The sequence below is a fragment of the Notothenia rossii genome (assembly GCF_949606895.1).
Source record: "Notothenia rossii genome assembly, chromosome: 5".
Classification (NCBI taxonomy): Eukaryota; Metazoa; Chordata; class Actinopteri; order Perciformes; family Nototheniidae; genus Notothenia; species Notothenia rossii.
Genome location: NC_136903.1, coordinates 73,536,638 through 73,555,847, shown reverse-complemented (window position 1 = coordinate 73,555,847; position 19,210 = coordinate 73,536,638). Strand labels below are relative to the sequence as shown.

The following is a 19,210-nucleotide window of genomic DNA, read 5'->3' as shown; positions in this document are numbered from 1 at the left end:
GTAGCCGGGCTAGCTTAACGGTCCACAGACTGAACCCAAGGCTAACATTCGGTCGACGGGCGCTTGCCGGTTATTTTTTTTGCTTTGCAAGAAGACTGAACAATATTAACACACCAGTTAATATTGTAATCTGCCTCACCGTTTCTTTCTTTCGAAACTACGTTAAGGTTTGATTTTTTCTTCAAGCTAGTAACATACCTGTTGCTAGTTTTTCTTCCCTCCACACCGACACCACGGTAGCGAGGACGTTCTCTTTTCTCTCTGACACCAGAGGAGACGGAGATAAAAACAAAAGGTATTAACACACCAGTTAATATTCTTTAAAGAATAAAATCTACGCCGTTGCTTTTTCCTTTCGGATTAACAACAAGGTTGGATTTTTTTTTCTCAGTAACGTACCTGTTACTAGCGTGTCCACTCCACGCCGACACCCCGGCGAACAAAGATGGACCCTTCTCTCCCTCACACCAGAGGAGTCAGGGACTCGGAGGCTCGGCTATGCGGCTGCGGGTTTAAGATCTCAGGCACAGACTCACACCAGGTCTGCTCGTCCTTCCTCGGGCTGGAACACGCCCAGGAGGCTATCAATAACCCCGGCTCATGCGGGCATTGTGCCCGCTTCACCATTAAGAGCCTCCGCCGACGGCTAGCACGCCAAGCTAGATTGTCGGGACAGGACCCCCTCATGTCCGCTGATTAGCCGGCCGGCAATCAAGACATGGTGGCGTCCACCGCAGAGATTGAGCCCTGCGCTGTGTCAGGCTGGGGTCCGGTGGCGGCAAGAGCCGCGAGAGCGGAGCCCTGCGCTGTGTCAAGCTGGGTCTCCCAACTGGAACTCACCATGGTTCCACCTGCGGAGGATGTCCTGGAGTTGGACTATATGGAGGAAGAAGAGGATGCCTCTGAGTTCCTCCTGTCCGACTCGGATGAGCAAGAGGATGACATCGTCGTTTCATCGGCTCAGGCTGCAAAGCCGGGAGCGATGTCCGCTCTCCCGGGCGAAAGCACACCAGCTTCGCCCTGCCTAAGTATGGACTTGCAGGCCGTGTGTCAACGCGCTGCGTCCAGGCTGGACATCCCATGGCCTGAAGTGGCCAAGAAGACCTCCAGATCTCGCTACGAGGGGAAGCAATTGCCCCAAGCAGCGAGGACGAAGAGGCAGCTCCTTCCAGTCTTTCCAGAGATGCTGGACGAGGTATCGGTCTCGTGGAGAGACCGCCCTTTCAGCAACAAGGCCCCAATCCAGGGTGCCTCCTCCCTGGACTGTGACGGTATGGAGAGGCTCGGCCTGCTCCGCATGCCGCCCATGGAACCGCTGGTGGCAGCCCACCTCCAACCGAGGCTGGCTTCGATACCGAGCAGGAACCCCACGCTACCGGCAAAGACAGACCGTTTTCAGTCAGCGATGACCGAACGGGCCTATAAAGCCGCAGCTTTGTCCGCCAGGGCACTCAACGTCTCCTCGCTGCTGACCGCCTACCAGGCGGAGCTCTGCGAAGACTTGTCGAGCAAACCTGAGCCTGCCGTGTGGGACGAGATCGCAGCGATCACGGACATTTACCTCTGTGTGCAGCGCTGTGCAGTCCAAGCCACAGGCAAAGCAATGGGAATTATGGTGGTACAGGAGAGAGCCAGGTGGCTCGACCTGACGAACCTTCCAGACCGGGAAAAAGAGGATGTTCTGGTCTGCCTATTGTTCCCGAGGACATATTTGGCTCCGCTCTAGCTTCGATGCAGCTGAAATGCGAATCAAAAAAGAAGGAAGACGAGGCTCTGCAGCTCTGTCTCCCCCGAAGGGTCCAGCCGCCACCTTCAACAGTCCCGCGGCAGGCCTTCACTCAAGCTGCCTCACGTCCTGCCCGGTTCAAGATACCGAAGCAGCAGAGACCACAGCCCGTCCCGGGTCCCCAGCCCAGACACGAGGCGAGGGTGAGCTGGCCAAGAAGATCTCTGGTTCCGGCAGCTGCCGCTCAGGCACAGCCGACCCAGGTTTTCAGCCATCAGGCGAGGAAGAAGAAGCGGGCGGCCTGACAGCCTCCTCTCCTCTCCTCTCCTCGAGAGCTGGAAGTTCCCTGTTCCCCAGCTCCAGAACACGTTCCAGTGTTAGATGCTCATGTTTTTTCAGGGTGCCATCATGCCCCCATCTTCCCGCTGCCTCGAGTGATACCAGAACGTCATCCTCAAGTTCGCGCCATAAGGGAAATGCTTGAAGCCAAGGGCGCAGTCAATAAAAATGAAAAGAAAAACAATAAAAACAATTAACAGTCTGTCGTCTACCCCTCTTTTGAGAGTGGCTACGGCCTCTCTCTCAAAAGGCGGACATTAGACGGGATTGTGAAGGCACCACCCTAATGCGCATGCGCAGTGTCGGCCGGGGTTGTCAACCTGGGGTACCACCGTGTTCAGACACTACAGGGCCCCATAACACAACAAATAGAAGATGTGACATCTCCGCTCGCTTTAAGGAGCGAAAAGTGGAAGATGCTCACAGATTCTGCTTGGGTTTTCAAGACAGTAACACAGGGCTACAGGCTCCAATTCGCTGTCACCCCCCCCCCCCCCCCTTGCTTGTCGGGCATTCTGTATTCACAAGCTCGGGGAGAGTCGGCCCATATTCTAGAGCAAGAGATTTTCTCGCAACTAGAAAAGAAGGCTATATCGATAATACCCGCCGAACAGAGTCAGAGCGGCTTTTATTCCAAGTATTTCCTCGTTCCCAAACGGACTGCGGTCAAGCCAGCCGTCTTTCACTTTTGCGTGGTCAAACCAGCCGCCCCTGTATTTCGAGTGCGCGATTAGTTACAGGTTTACGGTAGTGCAATAAAACAACCCTGGGAAGCTGGATTTCAAAGTAAAGGATGGCATGTGGTTCATTTCTATTATTTGCGATTGAGGAACAGGGTAATTTATGAGAATAATGTTAGGACCTATTGCTTTATAAACTTGTTGCACAAATACTATGAACTACTTTTTCTGTGTACTTTTTGAGAATGGCAAAATTCCCTCCAGAGAACAAGAAGGAGCATTTTCGTCTCACTTTGACGTGGGATAAAAAACATTTCTTCCATAAGTAGTTTATGAAACTGCCATGTTTGTACTTAGTACTTCTTAGACTACTTGCAAACATAATATGAACTACTTTTACTGTGTACTTTTTCAGTAATTTGAGTTTCAAAGTCCCCTCCAGAGAAAAAAGATTGAGCATTTTCGTCTAACTTTGATGTGGGATAAAAAACATTTCTTCCATAAGTAGTTTATAAGTCTGCCATGTTTGTACTTAGTACTTCTTAGACTACTTGCACAAATAATATGAACTACTTTTACTGTGTACTTTTTCAGTAATTTGAGTTTCAAAGTCCTCTCCAGAGAACAAGAATGAGCATTTTTGTCAACTTTAGTGTGGTCTAGAAAACATTTCTTCCATAAGTAGTTTATGAAACTGCCATGTTTGTACTTAATACTTATTAGACTACTTGCAAAAATAATATGAATTACTTTTACTGTGTACTTTTTCAGTAATTTGAGTTTCAAAGTCCCCTCCAGAGAACAAGAATGACGACATTAAAGTTGACAAAGTTAGACGAAAATGCTCCTTCTTGTTGTCTGGAGGGGACTTTGAAACTCAAATTACTGAAAAGTACACAGTAAAAGTAGTTCATATTATGTTTGCAAGTAGTCTAAGAAGTACTAAGTACAAACATGGCAGTTTCATAAACTACTTATGGAAGAAATGTTTTTTAGACCACATTAAAGTTGACAAAAATGCTCATTCTTGTTCTCTGGAGAGGACTTTGAAACTCAAATGACTGAAAAAGTACACAGTAAAAGTAGTTCATATTATTTATGTAAAGTAGTACAAGAAGTACTAAGTACAAACATGGCAGACTCATAAACTACTTATGGAAGAAATGTTTTTTATCCCACATCAAAGTTAGACGAAAATGCTCAATCTTTTTTCTCTGGAGGGGACTTTGAAACTCAAAGTACACAGTAAAAGTAGTTAATATTATGTTTGCAAGTAGTCCTAGAAGTATTAAGTACAAACATGGCAGTTTCATAAACTACTTATGGAAGAAATGTTTTTTATCCCACGTCAAAGTTAGACGAAAATGCTCCTCCTTGTTCTCTGGAGGGAATTTTGCCATTCTCAAAAAGTACACAGTAAAAGTAGTTCATAGTATTTGTGCAACAAGTTTATGAAGCAATAAGTCCTAAAATTATTCTCATAAATTACCCTGTTCCTCAATCGCAAATAATAGAAATGAACCACATGCCATCCTTTACTTTGAAATCCAGCTTCCCAGGGTTGTTTTATTGCATTACCGTAAAACTGTAACTAATCGCGCACTCGAAATACAGGAGCGGCTGGTTTGACCACGCAAAAGTGAAAGACGGCTGGCTTGACCGCAGTCCAAACGGGGAGGGAACGGAATTCGGCCTATACTAGATTTGAGAGCTCTGAACAAATATCTCAAAAGATACAAATTCAGAATGCTCACTCACACATCTCTGTTGCGTCTCGTGCGCCAGAACGACTGGTTCACATCAGTCGACCTGAAAGATGCGTATTTCCACATCCCAGTATATTACCCACACAGGAAATATCTGAGGTTCGCCTTTCAGGGTGTCTGTTACGAGTACAGAGTCCTTCCCTTCGGTCTGTCTCTCAGCCCGCGAGTGTTTGTACGGTGTACGGAAGCCGTGATAGCCCCGTTAAGAAAACAGGGTATTCGCTTGGCAACTTATCTGGACGACTGGCTGCTTCTCGCACAGTCGGAGCAAGAGGCTATTACGCAGACGAATGTCCTCGTAAAACACCTGCTCGACCTGGGTTTCGTAATAAACACAGAAAAGAGCATTTTGTCCCCAGCCCAGACTGTACTCTTCCTGGGCCTACACCTGAATTCGGTGCCCTTTACAGCCCGCCTGTCAGCAGAAAGAGTGAAAGCCTTCAGAGCTTACCTCGCTCATTTCCGGCTACGCCAATATGTTCTCTTCAGATCATGTCTGCGGTTACTGGGGCTCATGGCGTCAGCCATCCTGGTCGTACGACTGGGATGCTTACACATGAGGGAGTTTCAGCGCTGGGTAGCTGCCCTCAGACTGGACCCCGCACGGCATGGCGCGCGGAGAGTGATGGTCACTATGAAATGCGTAATGACACTGCGCCGCTGGCTGCACCCGACTTTTCTAGTACTGGGCGTGCCTGTGGGTGCTGTCCTATCACGGAAGGTGGTCACCACAGACGCATGTCTGACGGGCTGGGGGGGTATATACGAAGGTCGACCTGTGAGGGGTCTCTGGAGCAGAGACCTCCAACGGTCACACATAAATTATCTGGAACTTTTAGCGGTGTTCCTCACCCTAAAACGCTTTCTGCCTTTTCTCAGAGGACATCATGTCCTCGTGAGGACAGACAACACGACCACAATATCGTATATAAACCGCCAAGGGGGTTTGCGTTCTCTCCAGTTACACATGCTGGCACGCAAACTGATCTTATGGAGCTGCGGACGTCTCCTCTCTCTGAGAGCGACGCACATACCAGGAGTGATGAACCTCGGGGCAGATCTGCTGTCCAGAGGTGCACCACTATATGCAGACTGGACTCTACATCCAATGGTTGTGAGTCAGCTGTGGGTGCGTTACGGCCGAGCCGCGGTAGATCTGTTTGCATCAAAAGAAAATGCTCAATGTCAGCTGTTCTTTTCAATGCGCGATTTAAACGCACCGTTAGGCGTGGACGCGCTCGCGCACGTTTGGCCTCTGGTCCTTCTGTACGCGTTCCCACCCCTGGCTCTGATACCCCCAACTCTGGCCAGAGTGAGAGAACAACGCCACACACTGATCCTGATAGCTCCGCACTGGCCTGCAATGTACTGGCTGGCGGAGATATATCAGCTGCTGTGCGGGCAGCCTGGCAGCTCCCACTACGCAGGGACATACTGTCTCAGGCGGGGGATGGGACGATCTTTCACCCGCACCCAGAGCGCTTGGCACTATGAGCCTGGCCCGTGAGTGGTACAATCTGAATACAGTGGGGCTTGCTCAGAAGATGATAAACACTATTCAGAGTGCAAGAGCTTCCTCCACCAGGTCTCTCTATGACTGTAAGTGGAGGGTGTTTGAGGAGTGGTGCCTTCAAAAAGGACACATCTCTTTTCAATGTCCTGTCGGGGTGATTTTATCATTTCTACAGGACCTAATTGATAAACACAGAGCTTTCTCTACGATCAAAGTGTACCTGGCTGCTATTGCTGCATGCCATGTGGGCTTTGAGGGAAAGATGGCTAGCCAACATCCTCTGGTCTGCCGTTTTATGAAAGGGGCTCACAGGCTCCTCCCTGTTTCCAGGTCACTGGTGCCCTTATGGGACTTGGCAGTGGCTTTAGATGGGCTCACTCGACCTCCATTTGAACCCCTGGAAGAAGCTGACATGAAACACCTGTCACTGAAGACAGTGCTGTTACTGGCTCTGGCATCTGCCAAGCGAGTCAGCAACATTCATGTGCTCTCTGTACATCCTGCATGCACTCCTCTCAAACGAGAGTGTTGCTGAAGCCCAACCCTGCCTTTATACCTAAGGTGGTTGGCTCCTGTACCCCCATTGACATTGTGGCATTTCCTCCACCGCTGTGTTCTTCTGAGGAACAGCGGCCGAATTTGCTGTGTCCAGTTCGTGATTTACGCACCTATATGGACAGGTCAAAAGAGTTTTGTTGCAATGACCAACTCTTTATATCCTGGGCTAACCCTCAGAAGGGCAAGCCCGTTACCAGGAATCGGCTCTCCCACTAGATTGTGGAAGCGATTGCTCTGGTTTATACGAGTCAGGGTTTGCAGGCACCAACGGGCCTGCATGCTCATTCTACTCGTGGACTGGCTACATCCTGGGCTTTGTTCAAGGGTGTTTCCATCCAAGGCATTTGTGCAGCAGCGAGCTGGTCCTCACCGCTCACTTTTGTCCGCTTTTACAGGCTAGATGTCTCTGCTCCAAGTGTGGCCCGCGCAGTGCTGGGCCCCGTGTTGAGACAGGGTTCTACCTGTTAAGTTCTGGTTGTTTTGGTGATTTTCGAGATAAGCATGTCTAGCAATACGGGAGTTTCAATATCCCATAGTGAGACATCGAACGGAGTGTTATGAATGAGAACTATAAGTTACTTACGTAACCACAGTTCTCAGACTAACATGAAGTGAGATGTCTCACCAGACGGCCCTTCTTGCTAAGGCGAAGCGAGAAGAGGTGCTTATTTTTGAATGACACTGCGTCGTAGCGCAAGCTACTTATAGGGTGGGTGGATTCCCTGACGTAGAGGTCAAGATCACCAGCCAATCAGGATTGGCGTAATGAGATTGATGCTTCTGTTTGCATACGCGTTGAGGCGCATCCCATAGTGAGACATCTCACTTCATGTTACTCTGAGAACTGGGGTTACGTAAGTAATCTATAGTTTGCCTACACGGGACAATTAGTTCAGAAAATGCACTCCAGACATGAAGACTCTATAAAGTTTTTAATGCATATTCATTTTAACATATTGTAGTTTTAGACGTCTCACTGAGCATTATTGTGTAACCTGATACAAGAAAAAAGTCCATCGAACTATTTTCTTTCTATAGCATGATCTTCCACATTCTTTTGTATTTTTTATGAATATATTAAGGCAAAAGTAAGTATTTGTTGTTCAAAAATCTGATTTGATTCCAAATCAATGCAGCATAGGCTATTACTACACTGCACAAGTAGGACACACTTATATTTTATTGGATTCCGGTCCGCCTTGGTTTCATATCACCATTTAAAAATGAAAATTCCTCATTAGTTGCTGAAAAGTCTTATATTTTCAATAGCTTCCATGTCATGTGACCCATTGTCTCCCTATTCTTTACCAGATTGTATGACTACCTAGTACTACTCGTACTTTACTGGACAAGAAGGACATCGGTTTTGAGGATTTTAGACTAAGTAATGATCAATAAAAACTTAACTTATTTTGCACTCCTACTTGTATACCTTTTTTCCCTCGCTATAGAAGTATTTTTCCATCCCATCTAAATTTAACAAAGCCAAATAAGATAATTTAACAGACAGCTTTCTCCGAATCAATCATATCTGATAATCTAACTTTAGAGATGTTATTCTTGGTAATGATTAGTAAAACAACAATTTTAACAAAAAGCTGACATTTATTTGGCTACACCTTTAAACGCAATACAGAACACAATAAATCAATACTTGTAAAATAAAGTTACTTGCAATTAGAAATCCATTAGATAAGTGGGTTATTTTAGATTTTATTTAGCTTTTATAAACTCCAGCAACATCAGATGAAAACCTAAGGCTGTGCTTCTAAAACTGTGTGACTGTACTTTGTCCACTAGGTGTCAATGACGTTCAGCACATCAACTGAGCTCCGAGTTTTACACCTACTTCACAGTTTTTATCAAGACACTGGTCTGTAGCCCATCACGTTCAAATGTAATTTGATTCTGTTTAATGTATTTTATTCTAACAGAGTTGACCTCATACTAGTATCGTTTATGGTCCTGAAACTGGACCATTGGATCTAAATCAACAAGTTAACAAAAATGAGGTGAAATGTATTACATTTGTTCTATTTAAACACTGTGGGTGATGGGACCGTTTAAACACCTAAAACCTACCATTTGAGGAATGTCTTCCAGTTAATGAGTAAACTCTTTGTGGAGGTGTGGACCTATACGCTTGTTCCTGATGAAATAATTGTGGTTTTGGTTAGTTATGTGTCACAAGAGCTCTGTCGAAGTATTATAGTCTACTCTAGACTATCAACATGCATAAAACCAAACTAACTCACAGCTAAAACATTCCAACATGGCAATAACAAATTAACAATGTAAAGTAAAAAGTATAAGCTATAATGAAAGTCTTGCTTTTGTCTCCTATGTTGATGAAGCATTTAGGAAGTTACTATTTATCTCAAGTGACAGGGTTTCTGCCAAGTCCTCAGACATCCCCCCTTCTCTCTTTCTCTCTCACACACACGCGCGCGCACACACAGAAACACACGCGCACACACAGGTTTATGATAATGAGGAGCCTCAAGGCGCAGGGGGAGCTGGAGCCATTTTCACCATTCAAGCGGAGTTACGCGGACTGAGCGGAGGTGCTGCTGCTCTTGTTGTTGCTGCCGGCGTGTGTGCGAGTGTGTGTAAGGCGCTCCAGCCAAGGTTACTGCGGGTTAACGTCTTCAAATCAGCCGGAGTGACCAGAGAGAAGTGCGCCCGCTGAAAGCATGGCTCCTCTGCAACAAAGGGAAACTCACAGGCGGAAAGTTTAAAGGAATAAGGAGCGACACATATTCCCATTCGGAGACACACAAACTTAGGAGCGATGCACTTCGTTAAATGGGATTTGTTGTTGATTTTCTGGTGGTGTAAACTGGATTCGCTTGTGCATTGTTACACCGTTCACATCAGTGAGGATGTGGGGCCAAGGACTGTGGTGGCCGGGGTGGAGCGGAGCGCGCGCTGTACTTTGGATCAGGTACTCGCTCCCAAATTCACGGAGCAGTTTCTGGAGACAGACGCGGCGGCGGGCATCGTGTTTGTTTCGGACTCGATAAAGTGCCCCTCGCTGCGCTCCAACCCCTTTACCGTGTTCACTGTGTCTGACTGCAGGGACCCCGGCTACAGGCACCTCCTCACCAGCCAGTATGAAGTGCATGTTCACGGTAGGAACTGTTCAAACGTGCGTAAAAGAGAACCTCAGTGGGACATGGAGGTGCTCAGTTTGTTTAGCACGGAGAGCCAACACCGCTCAGAGTGCCACGAAGCAGGCTCTGCTTTATTTGCAGTGGGGGGTCTGCTACCTGGAGCCCCTCTCCGCTGCAAAGTCACCAACACCCGGGACTTTTACTTTTCTGAGGGTGACTTGTGTGTGTCTGAGACGCTCTGCTGGATGCAGGACACACTCCGGGAGCTAGACCTCATCTGCGATGTGCTCACAGGGAATGGATTGAGTGCAGAAGTGAATCCCATTTCCATCCACTGGCGTGTGGGGCAGGGTCCCTTCAGGCAGGCCCACCTAGGGAAGTTGTTAGAAAAGGCAGCTCAGTCTGATTCAGGGATTGTGAGCAGGAGGAGGAGAAGCATCAACAGCAGCCCTCAGTTTCAACCTCCAATGTACCAAGTGTCTGTGGCAGAGAATCAGCCAGCCGGGACTCCTGTTGTTGTTTTGAAAGCAATGGATGTGGATGAGGGTGAGGCAGGCAGGCTGGAGTATTTTATAGAAGCTCTCTTTGATAGCCGCTCAAACAATCTGTTTGCAGTGGACCCGATCAACGGTGCTGTGTCCACAATAGAGGTGCTGGACAGGGAGACTAAAGACACTCATGTGTTTCGTGTGACCGCCGTTGACCACGGCAAGCCACGGCGTACAGGCATGGCCACCCTCACTATCACAGTCAGGGACACTAATGATCATGGCCCCGTGTTTGAGCAGGAGGACTATAAGGAAAACATCAGGGAGAATCTAGAAATAGGCTATGAGGTGTTAACTGTAAGGGCGACAGATGGGGACGCACCTGTTAATGGTAACATCCTTTACCGCATCATCAACAGTAACGGGTCCAATGAGGTGTTTGAGATTGATTCGAGGTCTGGTGTAATCCGCACCAGAGGCCTTGTAGATAGGGAGGAGGTGGACGCCTATATGTTGCTAGTCGAGGCAAATGACCAAGGTCGTGACCCCGCGCCCCGCAGCGCCACAGCTACAGTTCACATTGTGGTTGAAGATGACAATGATAATGCTCCACAGTTCAGTGAGAAACGCTATGTAGTTCAGGTGCCAGAGGACTTGAGCCCTAACACAGAGATCCTGCAGGTCAGCGCCACAGATCAGGACCGAGGGAGCAACGCTGTGGTTCACTTCAGCATCATGAGTGGGAACACCAGGGGACAGTTTTACATCGACGCTCAGACAGGTAACATGGACCTGGTGAGTCACCTGGATTACGAGGCGAACAAAGAATACACTTTAAGAATCAGGGCTCAGGATGGAGGACGTCCTCCCCTCTCCAACATCAGCGGCCTGGTCACAGTGCAGGTGCTGGATGTCAATGACAACGCTCCCATTTTTGTCAGCACCCCATTCCAGGCCACCGTGCTGGAGAACGTGCCGCTGGGTTACTCCATCATCCACATCCAAGCCGTGGATGCAGACTCTGGAGACAACTCTAAGCTGGAGTATCTCCTCACTGACACCACGCCAAACTTCCCCTTCAGCATCAACAACAGCACAGGGTGGATTATAGTGGCTGCTGAGCTGGACAGAGAGAGTGTAGATTTTTTCAACTTTGGAGTGGAGGCCCGAGATCACGGCTACCCTGTCATGTCCTCCTCAGCCAGCATCAGCATGACTATTCTCGACGTCAACGACAACAACCCAGAGTTCACTCAGAAGGCGTATTACATGCGACTGAACGAGGATGCATCTGTGGGAACCAGCGTGGTGACGGTGTCGGCTGTGGACCAGGACATCAACAGTGTGGTGACCTACCAGATATCCAGCGGTAACACCCGCAACAGATTCTCCATCACGAGTCAGAGCGGAGGGGGACTCATTACTCTGGCGCTGCCTTTAGACTACAAACTAGAACGCCAGTACGTCCTCACCGTCACTGCAAGTGATGGTACACTTCTTGACACCACTAAAGTGTTTGTCAATGTCACTGACGCCAACACACACCGGCCTGTGTTCCAGAGCTCACACTACACCGTCAACATCAACGAGGACAAGCCTGTCAGCACCACTGTTGTCGTGATAAGTGCCACAGATGAAGATACAGGTGAAAACGCCCGCATCACCTACTTTATGGAAGACAGCATCCCTCAATTTGACATCGACACCGACACAGGAGCTGTCACCACACAGATGGAGCTGGACTACGAAGACCAAGTGTCTTACACGCTGGCCATTACTGCTCGGGATAATGGCATCCCGCAGAAGTCTGACACCACCTACCTGGAGATACTGGTGAATGATGTCAACGATAACTCCCCCCGCTTCCTCAGAGATCACTACACAGGCTCCGTCATGGAGGACGTGCCGGTGTTCACCAGCGTGGTCCAGGTTTCTGCCACTGATAGAGACTCTGGGCTCAACGGTCGTGTCTTCTACACCTTCCAAGGGGGGGAGGATGGTGATGGAGATTTCATAATTGAGTCCACCTCTGGTATTATTCGAACACTGCGTAGGTTGGACAGAGAAAATGTGCCTGTATACAGCCTGCAGGCGTTTGCTGTAGATAAAGGCGTTCCTGCTCTGAAAACACCAGTAAATGTCCACGTTACAATCCTAGATGTGAATGACAACCCTCCTGTGTTTGAGAAAGATGAGTTTGACATCATGGTGGAGGAGAACAGCCCCATAGGTGTTGTTTTTGCACATGTGTTAGCCACAGATCCAGATGAAGGCAGCAATGCACAGATTATGTACCAGATAGTGGAGGGAAACATCCCCGAGGTGTTCCAGCTGGACATCTTCTCCGGAGAGCTGACAGCACTGATAGACCTGGACTATGAGACAAAGTCTGAGTATGTGATTGTGGTCCAGGCCACCTCGGCTCCTCTGGTCAGCCGCGCCACAGTCCACATCAAACTGGTCGACAAGAATGACAACCTGCCTGTGCTCAAAAACTTCCAGATCATCTTCAACAACTACGTGACAGACAAATCCAACAGCTTCCCCACTGGAGTGATCGGGCGCATCCCAGCGTTCGACCCCGACATCTCGGATCAGCTTCACTACAGCTTCGAGGTGGGCAACGAGCTGAACCTAGTCCTCCTGAACCAAAGCACGGGGGAGATCCAGCTGAGCCCGGCTCTGGATAACAACCGGCCCCTGGAGGCCTCCATGAGGATCTCAGTGTCAGGTGAGACTGTTTATAACTCTATGTGTTTCAGACTCCTCTCAGTGCAGTGAGGGGGTGAAGTTGTTTTCCTACTCTATTTCCATTAACACGTCCTGTCTCTTCATTTACATTTTCTCTTCGCTTCACCTCACAAGATAATGGAAGTGATGATGGCTTAAGTATGTCTCCTTTGGCTTCAGTGTTGCAGAGTGATTTCTCTATAATAGAAATATTCATGAAGGAGGATTCATTTTCACTGTAAGATATTTGAAATAGTAAAAGTAAGTAAGTAATACATTGGTTGCTTGCTTGCTCTTACATTTTAAGAAAAAATTACGAAAAATGTCTTTCAGTGTTCCTTGTTTAGTCCACAACTCAAAGACATCCACTTTACTGTCATCAAGGAGTCGAGATACCTGAAATCATTCACATTTAAGAAGCTGCAATCAGAGAATAATTTGTTCATAATCGTTCAATAACATCGTTCTTTGCAGCTCTTATTTTTGAGCCACTCCACTTCTTCCCCTTTTCAAATAATCACACATGGCACCTGTTCCCAAAGATGTATTTAAACATGTTAAGTCTGTTATTTAAATTAATTTGGGTAATGTAGAAGGTGCCTTCTGTCATTTGGCAACCCCTTATGAGAAGACTGATTTCGCTCCGTCTATTGAGGAGATTTAAATAGCTGTTTGTCTGAGCAGGTCTGTGTCCTGTGGGATCCACACTCCAGTGGCCAAACTGATCATGCCCCATGATTGTCCATCATACCCCCCCTCCCACATACTATGAAAGACATAATTCAATTGTGGTTTCTTTCTAGAGCTTGTGTAGAGTCAGAATCAAGCAGTGATGTTATTTAAGTGTTGAATTGTTTGACTGGCTTGTTTTTTTCTCTCTGTAGTCAAACCAATGGGCTGGAATTGAATAGCTTTCAGCTTTCAGAGTGTTTAAGCCGGTTTGATGGTTAATTAAGAGAGAAAAACTGTTGGTTGGGATGTAAAGCCTTGTTTGTTCCACTCTTTAACACTTTTACTTTAGGCAAGAGAAGGTTATAGGTCATTCAAACAAGCCTGGCACTTTTTGTCTGTTCTTGCTCACTGCTGCTGTTGTCTCTCCTAACCTGCATGTCAGAAACGGCCTGCCTTTTCTGCACCTTTTTAATCTTGCATGCCTGCACAAATTAGAGAGTTTTATTTGCTCCAAAAATGTGACTGAACTTGAATTGGACCCACAGAGAGTGGGGGGCGTGTTGTTGTTAACCTCTGTTAGAGCTTATTTGACGCAGTGTGATCTGCTGTAAATCTCACTCCTCTTTGACCTTGGCACAACCTGAGAGACAGAAACAGAGAGAGCCAGAGAACATTAGGAGATTGGTTTAAAAAGGAAATCAGATACTTAACAAGAACAGTGAGGATTAGGGCTGTAAGGAAATTCAGGAATTCATTGATTTGACTGAGTGAGACAGTGAAGTGATTGTTGATGAGTTGGCAGTGAGGAGCAGATACTGTTTTTTTTAAAGTGGCTAGTTGTTAGAATGGATAGGAGCCGAGCTCTGCCTCTCTTGAGAACAATAGTGAGCTGTCGATTGAGAGGCAGGCGCTCAAGCTCATACCAGGCTGTGGTTGAGGGCAACAGCTGTGACTCCACCATGGACCAATTAGAGGCTGTGTCTGCCCAGCGCGTCCCGCACCTGCTGGGGTTTATGTGTCAGCACCCCTGCCGGAGACAGAAGGAGACAGAGGGAGGCAGGAGGACATAGGGGGAAGGGGTGGAGGGTTAAGTTGTGGTGGTTTAAACTGGCAACATGTTGGAAAAATACAGTCGTACTGTAAGAGAGCAGGAAAGCCCTTAGACGGGCAACAGGAGGAGGAGGAGGTGGGGTAGGAAGATGAGCTCATCCAATAGATGCCGCTGACCCCAATTTTGAAAGGCTTCTCCCTCCAGGGACCTCCCAAGTCTTCCCATTATCTTTCTCTTCGTGCTGCCGTTTAAGAGGCCCCTTATGATGGACGATTTTTGATGGGCTCTTTTGTATGCTGTTGGACTGTGATTAACATCATTTTTGAGCACAGCTCCTCACTCTGAAATGGATGCAACGTTTCAAATGTAGCTGCACTTTGCTCAAGTTTTTAGGATGTCCCATTCAGGAGCTTTAGTACCACCTTTTAAATAATCCACAGATTATGATTATCTTCTTAATTTAGGAATATAATCCATTGCACTGCCCCAACTGCTCGTTCTACAGTAATTAATTTTCAGATAATGAAAACCATATCATGTCATATTAATATCTTCAATACAACATAAAGTATGACATATGCTTGATACTGTTATTACAGTGACCCCCAGACATTTTAATAACCTGGGTGTCAATAACAAATGTTATTCTATATTAAATCTCTTGGAAAGAATATCAGAGTATTGACAGACTCTTAGGGATATCAGTGTCTAATCGGCAAGTTTCACTTAGAGATAATGTGTGTTTTCTATTTAATATCATGTCTCAATGTTATATTTTCCTTTATAATTCTCTGTCAAGTGTAACTTTTGTACCGTATGCTAATTTCTCCAAGAGTCGATTTACAGGAAACAAGAGCCACATCTTTAGCCTTTTCAGCAATCATCAACTCACTTCAAATGCACCATAAATATAGTGGCTCAGCACCAAACTACCTGAGGAGCAAATGTACTGATTTAAGTGTCAAAGTATAAGTAACATTGACTAAATTATTTGTTTGGTTCACTTGCATCTAGATTTATTTGTCACTGCAATGGCAAACAGATGTTGTATGCACTGGCTTACAATTGGTTATCATAACCATTTAAAGATGTAAAGGAGTCAGATTGACAGCAGTAGTGTGCTAGCATTGGGCCTGCCTCCTTACTAAATATGAGGAGAACAATAAACTCATATTAGGGTACTATTTAACTTGTTTTTTCTGTACCAAAACTGGTTTGAGTGATCTGTTCAGTTGTAGCTCCTATTTTTGACATTTTGAGAACGGAACTAACAAATGTGCCACTTCTGTATTATGAAGAGAAATGCGGTCACACTGCAGAATTGAGAGGCTGATTGTCGTCTGAGGGATTAGATATGCTGCATCTGTATCCTGGGATGTGCCAGACCAGTGTTGACATACTCAGGGGCTGATCTACTGTTCCCAGGCAAGCGTGAGCCTGCATAAATAGGTGTTTGCATTTGAAGGGTGAGATTTCCCCCCCTGCTTCTGTCATCTTTGAAGCCCTGTTAATTTCCGTATCGAAGCTATAGCTAATCCTACATCATCTCCTATTTTTGAACATGTTATTATCCTCTTTAGTTTAAATATGAAGTTAATTTGTTGTGTCTTCTGTAGTGTTGTCAACATTATGTTGAACATTAATTCCTGCACGTCTCTTGCAATATACAGTGACTCTGTAGGATTGAAACACTTACATGTTAACCTCCTGGGTGGCAAAAATACAATGTATACATTATTCCAACTACGAGGACACGTTGTCCTTGTGTAATCACATTCTGAATCCAAGCCTGTACCATAGCCTGCATGCTTACTTTGCAAGCGCCAATGCCGAGATTTAACAGACAAACACGCCTCCGCAACTAATGATGGCAGTTAGATTCAGCTCACATCACACTGCAGGTTGTACAGACGCTCAAATTACATGGTGGACAGCAGATATTCTCTGGCTCTGGTCAGTGTGGAGGGAGAGATTTTTAAGTTTCAAGCATCTAAAGTGGTTGTTGATGCTCCAAGGTTAAACGACTTTGTTGTCAAACTTGTCTGAGCCAAACCTGTTGGCATTCAACCAAACCTACTGGAACAAACATACATACGATTATATGTATCAGGTGTTTGGGTTTCAAAGGGTATTTAGTGCTTGAATAACTTCTTTAAAATATGTGGATGCTCAGTGTTTTTCCTTTAATTAGATAACATAGATAATAGCAATGTATGTAGTTGAATTTCTTAGACCTTTGCCCCCTGCCCTTTGCCAGCCTTGCATACGATTATGCTACAAGACTGGAATTTTAATAGAGGAGACTCTCTTCTTCATCACATATCGTAAAAGTAAGAGCCAAGACATTCTAAGCCAGCGTAATTTCATTATAATCTATTAAACCTTTAAGCTGTCTGTGGAGGGACTTTCTCAGGGGTTTGTGTTCTGTAACACTAGGCTGCACACATCTTTTATATATGTTAGAGGCCTCAAACAGCTGGACCTCTCTGATTGCATTTCTTCCTCGCCGTCATATCATTATTTCACTCAAACAGAGCACGCCTAGGTTTCTGCGTTGATGAATTTCTGTAAGCCCTATGGTTGATTCATAGGATTCAAAGTCACAGCTTGCGAATGCTCGGCTGTGTTTGGTGCTGGAGTCATCTGTAATTCGCTCTTTTCATTCTCCCCGGATGGCGTTAGTCACACTCGAGGCTTGCTTGGAATTTTTGTAGCGAACGTGTTTCTCTTCTCTTTCCTCCATCTAACATCACCTATCACCTTGATCCTGTTTCTCTTTCCCCCTTTTTGTTTGCCTGTCACCATTCCCATTTTTCTCCTATCTACGCGGGTCTATAGCTCTCACCCCTGCAACCTCCACTGTTCCCTCCCATCATTTCAAGCTCCTCCACCCTCCCTCTTCTCCCCCCCTCTCTCTCTCTCTCTGTCTCTCCCTCCTTTGACTGTGAAAGGAAGAATGCCTAAGAGAAATGCTTTGTTAAGCACCCCAGTTGTCATGGTGAACCTAGCAATGCCTGAGAAATTCCTTGTGGGTGGGGACGGAGGGGTAAGGTCCCTTTTGTGGAGGGGAGATGGGGGGGAGGGGAGGCACATAAAGTTCCAAAGAGCAACTGTCCCCCTCTCCCTCTTTCCAGTGAGGCATGTAAGGCTTTCTTTGGACCTGTAATGCTCCGGGACACTGACCTGTCCCGCCCGCAGCTTTCACTGCCAACGTTTTTACAGGACAGTCAGCCGACACCTGACCGCAGATAAAAACTTTCCATGGAAAGGACAAAGTTTAGAGTTGCATGTGACAGATGTGAGAGGCCCTGTGTTTCGAAGAGTTTAAAGTTTGCGGTGATATGATAGCGTTGTCTTTTAAGCTCTTTGATTTGTGACACAGATGCACTCAGAGGGTATCCGATATCTCTCTGCCGCCTTGTTTCTCAGCCCTGAACATCCTCCTGCGGGTCTCCCTCCGCCACGCTTGGTTGCATTGAAGGTCCGGAGGTGGGGTGAGGGTGCGGGTGAGAAGGGGGGAGGATGACATCATCTGTATGTGGGGAAATCGTGTTTGGGAGATTAGGACTGGGGCATCGCGGGGTGAGGCCTTGTGGTGCTTGCTTATATCTCAGCGTTGTCCTGCATTGTCCTCACTATCCCGGCAGACAATGGTTGTGGGATCTGTCTGGGACGAGCCCACCCCCCCACCCCTCTCTCATTGTGTCCACTTGTTTTCCCTGGTGTTGCCTCTTCATGACAGTTTCACCAGGCCTGCTAGTCCTCCGTGACGTATCCTATTTACTGTACAGTCTGATTCAGGTACTTTTTAAACTTCATGACTGAGCACTTATGATGAAGCTCACGAATAGTTAGACTTAGGCGTACCTCTGCTGGTGCTAGGTGAAAGGTAGCTATAAATAAAAATGTTGTTTTGGTTCAAAAATATATCCACATATTGAGCTGTAACCCCCTATAGACATAAGTTATTATTGAGAGTGTGTGAAGAAAGAAAAATAGGTTTAGCTAAAAGTAGTTTATAAGTTGTCAATAAAGGTAAACGCACAATGTGTCATTTCCTGGGGGTTTCTCAATAAAATTAATAACAAAAGACAGAGTTTAGTGGCATTGGCTGTCATGCATTTAGCTTCTCCAGGTAAGGATTCTTTCATTGGTCAGGTGGTTTTTATCTGGAGCCAGAATGTCTGCAGAAATCTCCTCCTCCAAGAGTTAAACGTCACAAATCAGTGTTTCTTCATTGCTGTTTGGCTTGCTCAGATGTTTCATATAACTTAAAGGTGTGGTAGGTAAGTTTGAGAAACCGGCTCAAGATACACTTTTTGTTATATTCCATTGAATGCTCTTAACATCCCGATAGCAATGAATATCTTAAGTGCTTTGACAAAAAATCCATAAAAAAATGTCATCCCTTGAAAGCCGTAGTGCTGTAAAAAGCATGACCAATCATTTTTACCCTAAAATAACTGGATGGCCTACCAGCCTGTCAGCCTTCCATCGGTGCACAAACTTATCTCGTGCCCTCATTGGTCATGTGCGCGTTCGTATGTGTTGGAGGAGGGGCTCTGTAAGGAAGT

General features: G+C 46.4%; 1 protein-coding gene across 3 annotated transcripts in view; it reads left to right on the top strand.

Annotated features, from left to right (window-relative positions):
- Positions 1-9,100: 9,100 nt before the first annotated feature.
- celsr2 (cadherin, EGF LAG seven-pass G-type receptor 2) overlaps positions 9,101-19,210 on the top strand; it is a 60,383-nt gene continuing 50,273 nt past the window's right edge. For all 3 annotated transcript variants that reach the window (XM_079681261.1, XM_079681260.1, XM_079681259.1), the window contains exon 1: positions 9,101-12,914. In XM_079681261.1, the coding sequence (XP_079537387.1) occupies positions 9,374-12,914 (3,541 nt within the window). In that variant the 5' untranslated portion in view covers positions 9,101-9,373. The remainder of the gene's footprint in view (positions 12,915-19,210) is intronic.